General features: G+C 30.2%; 1 protein-coding gene across 1 annotated transcript; it reads right to left on the bottom strand.

The window, feature by feature from the left end:
- Positions 1–5,712: 5,712 nt before the first annotated feature.
- Positions 5,713–9,669, bottom strand: LOC102579875 (G-type lectin S-receptor-like serine/threonine-protein kinase B120). The gene is made up of 8 exons (XM_006352579.2): positions 9,204–9,669; positions 7,625–8,355; positions 7,435–7,545; positions 7,134–7,348; positions 6,831–7,041; positions 6,507–6,744; positions 6,255–6,402; positions 5,713–6,176 (listed from the first exon to the last, which is right to left on the bottom strand). The coding sequence occupies exons 1-8, from the start codon at positions 9,620–9,622 to the stop codon at positions 5,871–5,873; spliced, it is 2,379 nt and encodes a 792-aa protein (XP_006352641.1). The 5' UTR covers positions 9,623–9,669; the 3' UTR covers positions 5,713–5,870.
- Positions 9,670–13,315: the final 3,646 nt, after the last annotated feature.

The following is a 13,315-nucleotide window of genomic DNA, read 5'->3' as shown; positions in this document are numbered from 1 at the left end:
GCAGTTGATATGGAACAAATAGATTCAAGTAGAAAGGGAAGATGAATAAATGAACAATTCAACTTGTATACATAAGCCGGCTATTACACTCGAGTGTAATTGTGTGTATAAAGTTAAATATGAACTCGAGTTAATATCCTTGAGAGGATGAGGGATCAAATAAGTAACTACTGAAGTAGTGAATAAAGTCTGGGGTATTGTGATTAATAGTGTCCTTAAAATAATAGTGAATTCTTACCGCATGTGATTGAATTTTTATGTAGGGCTTGTAAAACCTTAAAGGTAAGCTCTTAATGCTCACAGGTCGCACATACTATTTGTCGTATGAATTGTGTGTCTGATTGATATAATGTTGACTTGGGTCTTGTCCACCATGTGCGAAGTGGGAGATGTAAGTTTTGGGTCGTGGGTTGCCCATGTGGACTGACCCGACCAGACCCAATATGTTTCATGCCTTATCCAAATTAATTAATTAATAATTAATTGAATAAATCCTTTTAAAGGATAAGGCAGGACAGTTACAAAGTAATTGTTCAACCTCTCTTTTAAAAGACTCCTAATGGGAGTGTTTTAAAGTGAATGTGAAAAGGTGTAAGTAAAGAGAGGAAAACGTGTGAAACAGAAAACCAAAAATAAGCGTTCAGTAAGAAACAAAGAATTGAGTTTCTGAGACAAATCAATCAGTACACAAAAGAAGACTTCTAGTTTGTGAATAGATTTTTGTTTCCCGGTGATTCAAAGACAGACTTGAGTGCAATCATGTCAAAGAAGCAGATCAACGACTTCCGCTGCGAATTACAAGGTACATAACTCGTTGTTGAATACCTTAATATTCCTTCATTTGGTTTGTCACCTTGATTTTAAGAGATCTTCAATGATTATTTAGTTTAATCGATTATGTTGGTTATGAAAGTTAGACCAATATTATAATGATCAATAATCGATAAATTAATATTTCAATGATTGTCTAACAATTTAAAATGTCTATAAATCTATAATCGACAAATCAAATTGATAAATTTCAAAATCAAATCAAATCGACGAGCGCAATTACTTACCTCACATTTGTGGTGGGCACAACTTCGAGGTAGGGGTGGTGGCCCAAACTCTGCAATATTATCTCTAGCTATTAATATCCACAAATTAAATTGAATCTTAGTTTATTTGGACATCAAAAATCAACATCAAAATCGACGAGATTCCATGATTTTCGTAAAAAAATTGAAGGATTTTGTCGATTTTCTTAATTCTAGTATAATTTTGAGTTTTGCTTATTCTTTCAAAATTCTTAAATTTGTCACATTGGAAATATTTAATTGTTTTTAGCAGGGTAAGTTTTTAAACTGTTAAAATGTGACAAATTTTCACTAATAAGAATCTAAAAATCAAATCAATTAAATTTATATCTTAAATAAGTATATAATTTCATAATATATATGAGTCTTCTTTTGGGATCTTAATTTAAAAAATTTAACGAATTCAATGATGAAAACTTAAATCGATCAAATTTAGATTTTAAATATTTTTTCATAATAATACATTCATTTTCTCTAAATTCTGAATATGCGAACTCCATATAAATTTCTCCGGAATTTTAACAACCAACTATTATGGTCACATCACACACGTATAGGTTTCAAAGGTAATGTTTATACAAGTTCCATTCAAGTTGAGTCTACTGCCAGAATAAATAAAATAATATTTTATTTTAATTTAAAAAAATTAATTATTTTTTCTTTAACAACATTAATCTCTCCTCACAGTTATTAGAGCAAAAACGTAAAAATGTTAGAAATACTTAAATCTATCTTAGTTTTTAAAAATAATAAGTATTTAGGATCAATTATTTTTAGTAATCATGATAAATAAAATGAACAGGAAGAAACAATACTTTAGGTAGGCACATCGTCTTACCGACACTAACAAGTACTCCCTTTCATTCACTTTTACTTATTTGTAATTTTTAAAATAGATTTTGATTTTTATTTATGATTTTTAACATATCAAGAAATTAAATATAATTTTTATATAGTTCACACTTTGCAGTATATTTATTTTTCTAAATTATTATTATTTCTACAACATTCAAAATGAACAAATAATAATGAACAAAGAAATTAACAACCAACAATTTGTAGGCATTGAGAAATGTCACTTTATTCTTCTCCCATCACACAGTTCAAAATATCATGTTGGTCTAACTTTAGTTATCTAAAAATCGTACATAATTCACTGAACTCCTTTCTTGGTTAATCAACTATTTCAAAGTTTTTTAAATTATTTTGATTTATTCTTATAAAATATCCCAACTACCCCTTTTGATTTGTCTCTTCCTGGACAAAGAAAAATATTGTGAGCCCTTAACTAATTCACTATACAAGAGTAATTTTATATTGAAGGAAGGTGTTTTTTTGGAAGGTCGAGTTTTGAACTCTTCAACAATTTAGAGTTGTTCAAATATACGATGTTGCTGATCTCATGTTATATTCTGGAAGGGACGAATCAAGACTCAAGATATATACTGTTGGATCAGTGTAACTCATGTCGCAGTGAGTTTTAATCTCCTTAGAGAGAATAAGATATCCGCACTTCCATCTAAATATTTTTTTTTATCATTTTGTTTTTTCAACTATAATTTACTTTAATTTGTGATACATATATCAATATATTTTATTCAGAGACGTGCAAAGAAAAACATAACAAGTAAAATGGTCCAAAAATAATAATATATTATAAAGTTTAAAATATTTTTAAACATAGCATGGTATCATTTTTCCTGTAAAAAAAAACTTAAAAGAAAATAGTGAAAGATGGCTAATTCCAACTATAGCTCAATAGCAAACTTCTATTATAGTTTTCTACTAGTCATGGAAGTATGTAAAGCTATTTGATTGATAATATGTAAAGTCATTCACAAAGCCAATTGGTTTAGGTGTTAAATAGATATCAAATGGAAATTCAAGTATAGTTTTTGTTGAAAGTATATATAGTGATTCAAATAATACATATCTCATATAAAAAGAAGTTCCAACAATATGTTACCTTGTATCAATATGTTTAGCTTACATCTCAAAATTAGTGTTTAAAAAGTTATTATTGATTAATTTAAATATTTTCACGCTCAAAATTCCTCCAACACAAATCCTACGTATTGCATTGTGGTCCAGTTAAATACACACAAATAGGACTATGTTGTTTTTTGTGGCCAAACTAGTTGTCTCTTCATATGTTTGTAATATGCTAAGGTAGTACCAAATGTGTGGTTTCTCTTCTTTGTAGATGGAATAATATTTCAACAAGGGATCAGACAAAGACACAAGTTAAGTTTCAACATCATCCAATAGTAAAAATAAAAGTTTATACTATCAGAAATTGAGTCCGAAGTCGAAAGGGTAAAAAAATTTATCAAAAATTTCAAAAAGGCAATAAAATTGATTATAGAACCAATTTTGACGATAGATTAGTGACAAAGTTCATAGGTAATTTTTTTTAAATTGAACTTTTAGTTCCTGTATTGTTGTGTTATAAGAACTAAAAGTTCAATAAAAACAATTACCTGTGAACTTTGTCACTAATCTACCGTCAAATGACTCGTAGTTAATAAAATTATTTGATAATCTATAGCTAAATCATAACTAATTAAATAGAATTAGTGACAGATTTTGTTATTTAGCAACAAAACCGTGTATGTTGCTAATTAATACTCACTTAATGGATATTTAAGTTTTATGGACCATATATATTCTCATTTGTACTACATTATTATGTTTCATGTTCATATATACCTAGGCCCTAGACCTACTAAGTCCATAACTGGGGAGGTTAATCATTTATTAGGGTGAAGATTAACTATCCAACCTTAATTAATTGGAATTAATTAGTAGTATAATCATTTTTTGCTGCTTATCCAACCAATCGACGCAAGTATTACAAATTTTGTTTTATTTTAATTCGCAGGAAGGCGCTGATTTTCCTGCGCCTTGCAAGGCGGCTGAGCCTGGTAAGGCACATGGAATTTAGCGCCTTGCGGCGCCCACCCTAATTTGGACGACGTTAATTCAATCGTTATAAAGTTGCCCATTTGATTCTAAAAACAATTTTGTTGCCCTTTTGGAATTTTTGGCAAAATTTTTTACCGTTCGGCTCCAAACTCATCAAAAATTAGTGAAAAATTTATGCTATAGAATATAAGTTTTCCCCTCATTTTTTACCGAATCAATTCATTATTAGAAAAATGCATGGTAGAAAACAAATTCTGATTGAACTTGTGGGAAATTCCCTATTTTTTTCCCTATGAAAACATTATTATTTTTCTTTTCTCACCAATTCTCAATCAAAATATTTGAGGGATAGCGACTGAACAATATCCAATGAGAAATTCTGTGGAAAAATAGTGATTTTAATTTCAAAAAGTGTCGCATGTTTAGGTGATGAAAAAATTCAAACTTGTATGTGAAAAAGCGTATTAATTAAAAAACATAATTAAATAAATAAAAGTATGCTCTCTATTAACAACTTAAGATTTTTCACCTTAACCTAATTTTTCTATGAAATGATTATACTTCTCGTAAAATAGTTACCAGCACTTTCAAAGACCTCCTTCCATATTTGATTTTGTAACACTATCCATCTTTCGTGATTTATGATGTTATACTTATCTCCTTTATTATATTTTTTCATAATAATTGTCTTACTTATATATATATATATATATATTATTAATACTAAGTAATTATAATTTGACTAACACTACTCTATTTTTAGGGGAAATATGCAGTTCTATGAAAGTTCCAAAATAAATCACTCATTCAATAATGATTTCATAGGAGGATTTAAAATATCGAAGTTCTAAGTCCCAAGATAAAATGGGTTTAAAAAGGCGAAGAATGGATTGAATTTAGAAGGGTTTTTCTAAGGGAGGGGAAGGTTGTCAACCATCTCCGTCTCATATTAGTTGATCATTATAAATTGAAACAAAAAAAATAGTTTAGATGAAGTATACATAGATTGATATATCTTTAAATGGAGACACAATAAAAGGATCTTTTAAAATATTCAATGTTTATTTCTTTTGAAATTAGTATAAGTATTTGGACAAGCCATGATACTATCGATGACGGCAAATTGTTGTTAAACCTAGTCAAGGTAATTATCTTAGTCTCTTTATAATTTTTGTTAATATTGATTTATGTGTATCGTTAATCAATATTTATTCGGTATCATTGATTTAGGGGTAAATGACATTTGTTTATTGTCAAATTTCTAATAAAATTTTATTGAAGAAAAAAAATTGAATAGTTAGGATCTGAAAAAAAAGAAATAGGCAAAACGAGGCTCTTGATATCAAGTTGAATGACTATAGAAATCCAAAACAATTAAGATGTAACGAAAAAATCGTAATATATATTTCAATAATAAAATAGTAGGATTTACAATTCAATAATTTTCTTTACTTCCTGTTACTAATATATTTTGTTTGATAAAAAGAGGTTGATATGTGTCAATGTCATGTTTTATTCTTGAAATAAATATGCCAAGAAATTATTCAGACTCCTTAAAAAACGTTGTGGGGATACGTGTTGAATATTCAAAAGTAAAGTATTTTTGAATGATCTGACACAAGTGACCCAATAGCATAATATAACTAGCATTATGATTCATAATTCTGATTGAAAGCTATGATTCACAACAATCAAATCTCAAAAAGCCTTGAGCTATGTATTATAGACATGTTTGCTAAGTCTATAACTAAATAACACAAAAGGTGTGTTAAGTATCAAATTTTCTCATGTTTGATTGTTCAAAACATATTCCTTTCATACCGAACACACCTAAAATCACTAACATTTCAGCAAAATAGTGAGTAGATATCATCTACCAACTATAACACTAATTGTGACATTGTTTGCAGAAAAATCCTGCTTCTCATTCCATGTTTCTGCATCTTCATGTTTTCTCATTGAGGTATATGTAGGTTGCCTAGGCAAGGGCAATCGTATATTGTCCGTCTCCAACATTAACACGATGGATGATATGCTCGGTCTGTGAACTGCCATGTCTTGTACACAAATTAGTGCTAACTGTATACATCTCAATGCTTCATCATATTGACACTCGTCCCAAATAGAACGGTCTACTAAGTCCATTGGTGTACCTTCATCCCACTTCTGCCATGCCTAAAAAGAAAAAACGTAGAATTGTTGTTAAAAGATTTAACTTCACAACAGATATCGAGAAGTAGTTATTGGACATACATAACCAATAATGCCAGAGTGTTCATTTGAACGATAGCTTGTGTTCCTCCGTCCACAGATGATCTCCAGTAATAGTACACCAAAGCTATAAACATCAGATTTTCCGGAGAACAAACCTTCCATTGCATATTCAGGAGCCATATATCCGCTGATTTAAGTAAAAACAAAAAAAGAAACGCGTTGATGGAGTTAGTTCTTTGAGCAAGTTAAAGGTACTCACTCTTAAAGGTATAAAAATCAAATGATACTCACTATGTCCCAACTACTCTATTTGTGTTTGCTTCATTTTCATTTCCACCAAATATCCTAGCCATACCAAAGTCTGAAATTTTCGGGTTCATCTCTTCATCTAGCAAAATGTTACTAGCCTTTAAATCCCTATGGATTATTCTGAGTCGCGAATCTCTATGGAGATACAATAGCCCTCGTGCAATCCCTTCAATAATGTTGAAGCGTTTCCTCCAGTCTAATTGAGCTTGCTTAACAGGATCTGTCAAAAATTTATCAACCAAAATAATTGTAAGTGATCGATCTCTCTATCGATGAAATAATTTGTAGCATATCTAGAGTACTAACCAAATAGAAATGAATCTAAACTTCTGTTGGCCATGTACTCGTAAAAAAGCATCTTTTCTTCTCCTTCAATGCAGCATCCCATAAGTCTAACAAGATTTCTATGTTGTAATTTGGCGATTAGCTTGATCTCATTCTTGAATTCCTCCACACCTTGTCCTGACTTTCTTGAAAGTCTCTTCACTGCAATTTCTACGCCACATAGTAGTTTTCCCTAAATATACAAACATCGACGTTAGTTTAACACAATAATGTCATACTTCTCTAGAAAAGTAAGACACGCTTGTCAATTGAATGGAAACCAACCTTGTAGACAGGGCCAAATCCACCTTGTCCCAGCTTGTTTTCGTTAGAAAAGTTATCGGTAGCTGCTGCTACACCGCTGAAACTGAAGAATATAAGTTCTGAACCACTTCCTTGATGCCCTTCAATACTCAAGTCTCCTGCTCCTGATGTGTTCATAGAAAACTCTCCGCTCCTAGTTGGAACGCTTGTCTCCATTTGGTTGATCTTATTGGACACTGAAAATGGGACATTGAAGAAGATATAGGTATATTGCATAACAATAAATGACTGTCGTAAAACACCAGCTTTTCTGCAATCTTACCTCGCGTTTTGGCTTTGTACTTGCATAGTAGAAAAACTACCATACATACAAGAAAAGCCCCGGCTACCATAACGGATATTACCACAATTTTGACTGTCTTGTTGCTTCCAGCTGTTTCAAGAAAGTTTATAATAAGAACATCTAAAATGATTATATGAATAACAACAGAAAAAATAGTACACATTTTTACCAAATTCAGAATCAGCAAGGCGAACATAGAGAGTGTTTCCGCCTTCCTGAAACTGCTGCATATCGACTAAATCTCCACTCCACATCATGCAATTGATTCCGCTAACAAAAGCATAAGCAGTACATGAACAATTTTCAAGGCACATGCTTCGACACTCATCGATATTTTGTAAATATGCAGTATCAGCAAAATCCGGCAACTTGATTTTCTCAATCTCAAAGAATCCGTCCTTCTTTCCACTACCACTCTTCAAGACACTGTTATTTCCTCTGCATTCCACTTCTTTCCTCCTAACACACCCTTCTGACCAGTTCCTCGCATTCCACTGCCCCAAATCTTTCGGTACAAATCCAACTAAACAAATGCATTTTTTCAAATATGTGATATCACATTTCGCGAAATTCCCACATAAGTTATACAAGTCACAATCACCTGATGGATGAGACTGTATTATACTCCAGTTTTCGTTATCTTTATCCCACCTTTGTTCCAGCTCGTATCCGGTTGGACTAATATGGAACCTCACCAAATCAGAAGGATCTGATACAGTGTAAGTGAAGTATAGCTTATCTCCTTCATTGTAAAGCTTGAAACCATGTAGATACTCGGGCTTCATATCTGTAACGCCTGTGAATATGCGTCCATCCCAATATCCACTCCGCCAACGTCTCTTCTCTCCATCAAAGATCACAATTTGTGGTGATCCGCGAGTATTTACTCCTAATGAGTACCTGTTGGAAACGTAATTAAGTAAATAAAAATATGCTCTTTGACTTTGGGATGTCACAAATGCAACATTGTATCCGAACAGACATAGTTCTTAGGTTCGAATCTCACTGCCATCCAATATCAAGGATTCAAGAAGCACATGAGAGGTCGTGTTAAAAAACAAAACTAAGTTATGAAACACATGTTTTCAACTTAATCTTTTCGATAAGATGTCACAAATGCATTACCATATCAGTGCAAGTAGAGTTCTTAGGTTTCAAGTCTCACTACCACCCAATATCAAAGATTCAAGAAACATGTGAGGGGGCATGCTAAAAATAAAATTAAGTGAAGAAAAACATATTTTCAACTTAATCTTTTGGATGAGATGGCACAAATGCATTACCATATCAGGGCAAGCTGAGTTCTTAGGTTTTGAGTCTCACTGCCACCCAATATCAAAAAATCATCACCTTTAATCTATAAAAAGGGGACTGTTACTCACAACTACTAGCTATCCATCCAGCCCACGATAGTGAAGGATCAAAAAAAAAAAATATTGAATGAGGTCATTAACATTGAATCGTCATAATGAAATCAAATAGTCCGTGACTGACCAACAACCCTTCTGTCTTTCAACTTTCCACGAGTCAAACACGTGAGGGGTTCAAAACAAAATTACGTAAAATAAAAAAGCACATTCTCAATTAAGCTTTTAAATGAGATGTCACAAACGCAACATGCTATCAGAGAGTCTCACCACCACACATTATATAAAAAATTCATCCACACGTGAGGGGGCATGTACAAAACAAAATTAAGTAAATAAAAGATTTCAGATAAGATGATCACACGATACAAGATTACGTACCGTCCAGGTGAAGGATCACTTTCACTAGTCCATGACCTCAAAACTTCATCCAAATAAAATCTCATTTCTGGTAAAAATGTATCTGTAGGATGGTGAAAACTCTGCCACAACTCCCTGTTATTGCCATTAAACATCATAAGATTTCCATAATCAGAAAGATGTGCTGTACAATTATTATTCATAGCAGCAACATTACTCGTCCACATTAAATCGCCACGACCATTTTTCACCACTAAATTCCCATTTTTCTCAATAGTAAAAACACCATTTTTATCAAAAATTGGCTTATCTCTGTTTGCAACCCAAACAAATGAATTTTTTGGACCATCAACATACCATATACCAACAAACCTTTGATTATTAGAAACATTTGGACTAAAAAATCCCAAATTAAATTTCCTTTTTGGAGAAATTAACATATCACCATCTCTTAAAATTTCCCCTTGACTAATTTTAGATGTACAAGTACAACGTAGTAAGTTGATATAAAAAACACTAAACAAGAAAATGTACCAGTTGGAAATAATGATACAACTAGCCATTTCAAGATTGCAAAATTAATAAAAAAAAATTGTGATTGAAAGAAGAAGAAAAAAAAATTGTAGCATAGAAAGAAAAAAGAAAAATTTGATGGCTAATTTTGGTAGGCTATGTATGAATTTAATGAAAAAGCCTAGAGAAAGATTGACTTGGCAAAAACAAAATGAGATTTTGTATGTAGTTGAAAAAACTTGATGACCAACTTTCCTTATACCCCACAAGTGCACTTTTGCAATTTATTAAAAAAAAATATACTAAAATAGATCGTATAAATAAATAAAATTGACCATATTTTAACATGTGATTTAAGACGTTAGTTGCCATTTTTTTTAAGGTTAATTGTAGTACACTTTTACTTGTGAATTTTTGCTTGTAATTTATCTTTTAAGTGATTTGAAAGTTGATTTTTTTTTAAGATTGTGTGGTTTTTATTTTATTGCACCCGGTTTGGTTTTTTTTTGTAATAGAAAAAGATTATTCAACGTTGTTTAAGTATCAAAGATTGTTACTAAATTATTTTTCGTAGGAAATAAAAGAAAATTTAAAATCACAACAAGATACTAAAAAACTCGATTTTGTAAGATAATTGGCTTTTTATGTAAGTATAATATAAGACGTTTCTTTTTTTTCTTCGTAATAACATTCGTTGAAATTGTGACTTTTTTATTGTTACAAAGAATAACTTGTTGACTTTTAATATTACTTTAAAATTAAAATTGAATGACCATCTATAAAATGAATTTAATTATCTGATTATATAAAATAGTAACTTTTTTTATATATTATTGGTATATAGAAGTTAATATGAAAGATGAGTCATCAGGTCAAATAAGAGGGACATAGATTTTATGTACTTTAATATCAACTAGTACTATTTTAACCAAAGAAAAAATAAAAAGGGGTCAACTAGTATTATTATTCTTAAAACGATCTTGCAGACAAAAATAGATGACCACGTGTTAATTTCAGTTTTCGTAAAAATAAAATAAAATGCGTTTCACATAATTGAACCTTTTTTTTGCCTCCTACCGTCCTTCCCCATCGAACAAATAATGACTAGATAGAGATGCTTTATCTAATGATATAAATTTGTCTAAAAAAAAGAAAATTAATTATAGAGTTATTTAAATATAGAAGATTTGATATCTAGTTATTCTGAATTTTGGGAAGAAAATATTTTCTAGATTTCTTTTGTTTCAAATTATTTATTGTATTTCTTTTTTTATGTTCTTTAAATAAAAATACTAATGATGAGGTTTTCTTTTATTATTTTACCTTATTTGTATTTTAAGATATAAAAAAAATTGTTAAATATTTACTCTATTGAGCGAAAGCAAATTCAGGAGCTTAAGTCTATTGATTCAACGTTTAAAAGTTTCAAAAGAAGACGAGTTGAAGTATGGTGTGATTTACCCCTGGTATAAAATTATCGTTGCAAGATGTTTTAAGGTCGATCTCATAGCTGAATTTACTCTAAAATATAGTTCAAATCACATCAATCTCTCTCAAATTTTATAAATAGACTCATCTCGGTGATTTCAATGAATTCGACTTCCACTTAGAAAAATGGAATAAATTTATAATTAACCTAGTAACTCGTAAATAAAATTGTTAGGCTAATTGCTAGTATATATTTTCTAATAGTTGTATATATTCTAACGTGATATTATAATCAGTGGAAACGCCGTTAACTTTAGTCTTAATCTTCCTCTTTTTTTTTTTTTGCTCATAATTATTCTTACAAAATAATCTATTAGCAACTTGGAATGATTGTGTTTTTAGTTTCTTTTTTTCTACACATAATTTGTTAGTCAAAAACTAGAGTTCACATTGAATATCATATGACTTGCTGTTGATAAATTAATTATGTTCTGAAAATGACATTTATTTTCATACTTTTAATTTTATTTTCTTGAAGTTGATTGGCTGAAGATGTTGATCTACACAAAATTCTATGTCAAGTTATGTTTTTGTGTTTACATTAGATTATGCTCGATTGACTATATGATTTGTTGCATGCATTACATAATTTCTAATTTCTAAGAAGAAGTTTGTTTACAAAAAAATATCTTTAGGATTTGAATTTTCTTTAACATAAGAATGTAGGTATCTTATTGGTAGAATTTTTATTAGAAAGAAACCTCATAACTATTACTAACGATTTATCTATATCAAGTCAAAAGATAGAAATTAAAGATAAAAAGGGTAGGTTTTATAAGAAACGAGCATCATATATTTTTTGTAATTTGCCCTTTTACCAAGTCTACCAGATAGAAGATGATAGAGGGCCAACTATCGTTGCCTTGCATGAAAATTTCTATATGTCTAGCCAGTTCCAAGCATTCTTTTTTACCTAAAAGGGCGTTTAATTCATTATATAGATTGTCAGCTTATTGTTTTTTTACTCGTAACTTCAGTTTAAATTTATTATTCTTAAAGGAGCCAACAATAAAAATTAGGGATTTAACATAATTCAATGACTTAGCCCAAATTGTAAGAAGTATTCAAGAAACTTAAATTACTTAGATTCGTCTTTTCAAAGGAGAAGACATTAGGGTAAGCGCACAAATAGTTGATTTTGAGATTACAATTTAAGTCACATTATTATTCATAGTATATTAAATTTACAAATTTAGCTACATAAATCGCATATATCTAAAGTTCAGTTGAATAAATATTTGTTAATAAGCTTAAATTTGAAACATCGTACAAACCCTTTTTAAAAAGAAACAACAACATTGACAACTTGTTTAATTTTATCTGATATTTGCCAAAATTGATATAAATCAAGGACAGGTCATCCTTCTCATTCTCCTAAGAAAGTAAATCGCGATGAAAGAATTTCACCATTCAATCAAAAAGGGGACATATTTTCTAAAAATGAGTAAATATAAAATAGTACTAGTGTCCAAAAAGGGAACGTTATCAATTTTTTCACAATTACATTTACGTGCTACACATCTACATTTACTCAAACAACATTATATTTCAAGGTCGTACAATTGTACATTAAATTTATCTATTGTCTCAATATTTCATTTCTTTTTCTTCTTTTTTTGTGAAATAATCTTACTTTCTGAAAATCTAAACTTACTTCCATTTTTTAGCTTATGTTCTCATCTGATCGATTAATCTTGAAATTATAATTAACCTATCGATTAACCTACTTTTTGTGTATATTAAATACAAGTGAATTAAATGTTTGAGTCACCCGTTTGTCACTCCTAATTACAAGGCTCATGAAACGTGTGTTGTGTGAATATATGAGTAGTATTATATTGGTACAATGCTTGTGGTTATGAATTGATGACAAAACAGTGAAGTAACACATGTTTTGTTATTACTATATAAGAAGAGTGAATAAGTTTTCACCACAAGGCAACATGTGTTCCAATAATAATCACTACTAATATCCAATATATTTATATGTGGGCCCCACTACCTTCCACTTAAATACTACATATTATATATTAATTACTATACTCTAAGGGGTCGTTTGGTGTGAGGGATAATACCAAATAGTCCCGGGATTAAATTATAGTACCGCTTATTTTGTTGTTTGGTTGGCAAGT

This window comes from Solanum tuberosum, unplaced genomic scaffold (assembly GCF_000226075.1).
Source record: "Solanum tuberosum cultivar DM 1-3 516 R44 unplaced genomic scaffold, SolTub_3.0 scf00149, whole genome shotgun sequence".
Taxonomy (NCBI): Eukaryota; Viridiplantae; Streptophyta; class Magnoliopsida; order Solanales; family Solanaceae; genus Solanum; species Solanum tuberosum.
Note: the sequence above shows the minus strand (reverse complement) of the source record. Positions and strands in the feature narration are given on the sequence as shown.

Excerpts from the sequence above, each read along its gene's own strand:
- LOC102579875 (XM_006352579.2), bottom strand. The coding sequence starts at position 9,622 with ATGTTAATTTCTCCAAAAAGGAAATTTAATTTGGGATTTTTTAGTCCA. Across the intron at positions 7,546-7,624 it reads CCTTGCTGATTCTGAATTTG|CTGGAAGCAACAAGACAGTC; the intron begins GTAAAAATGTGT and ends TTCTTGAAACAG. Across the intron at positions 7,042-7,133 it reads GATTTGGCCCTGTCTACAAG|GGAAAACTACTATGTGGCGT; the intron begins GTTGGTTTCCAT and ends TTGTATATTTAG.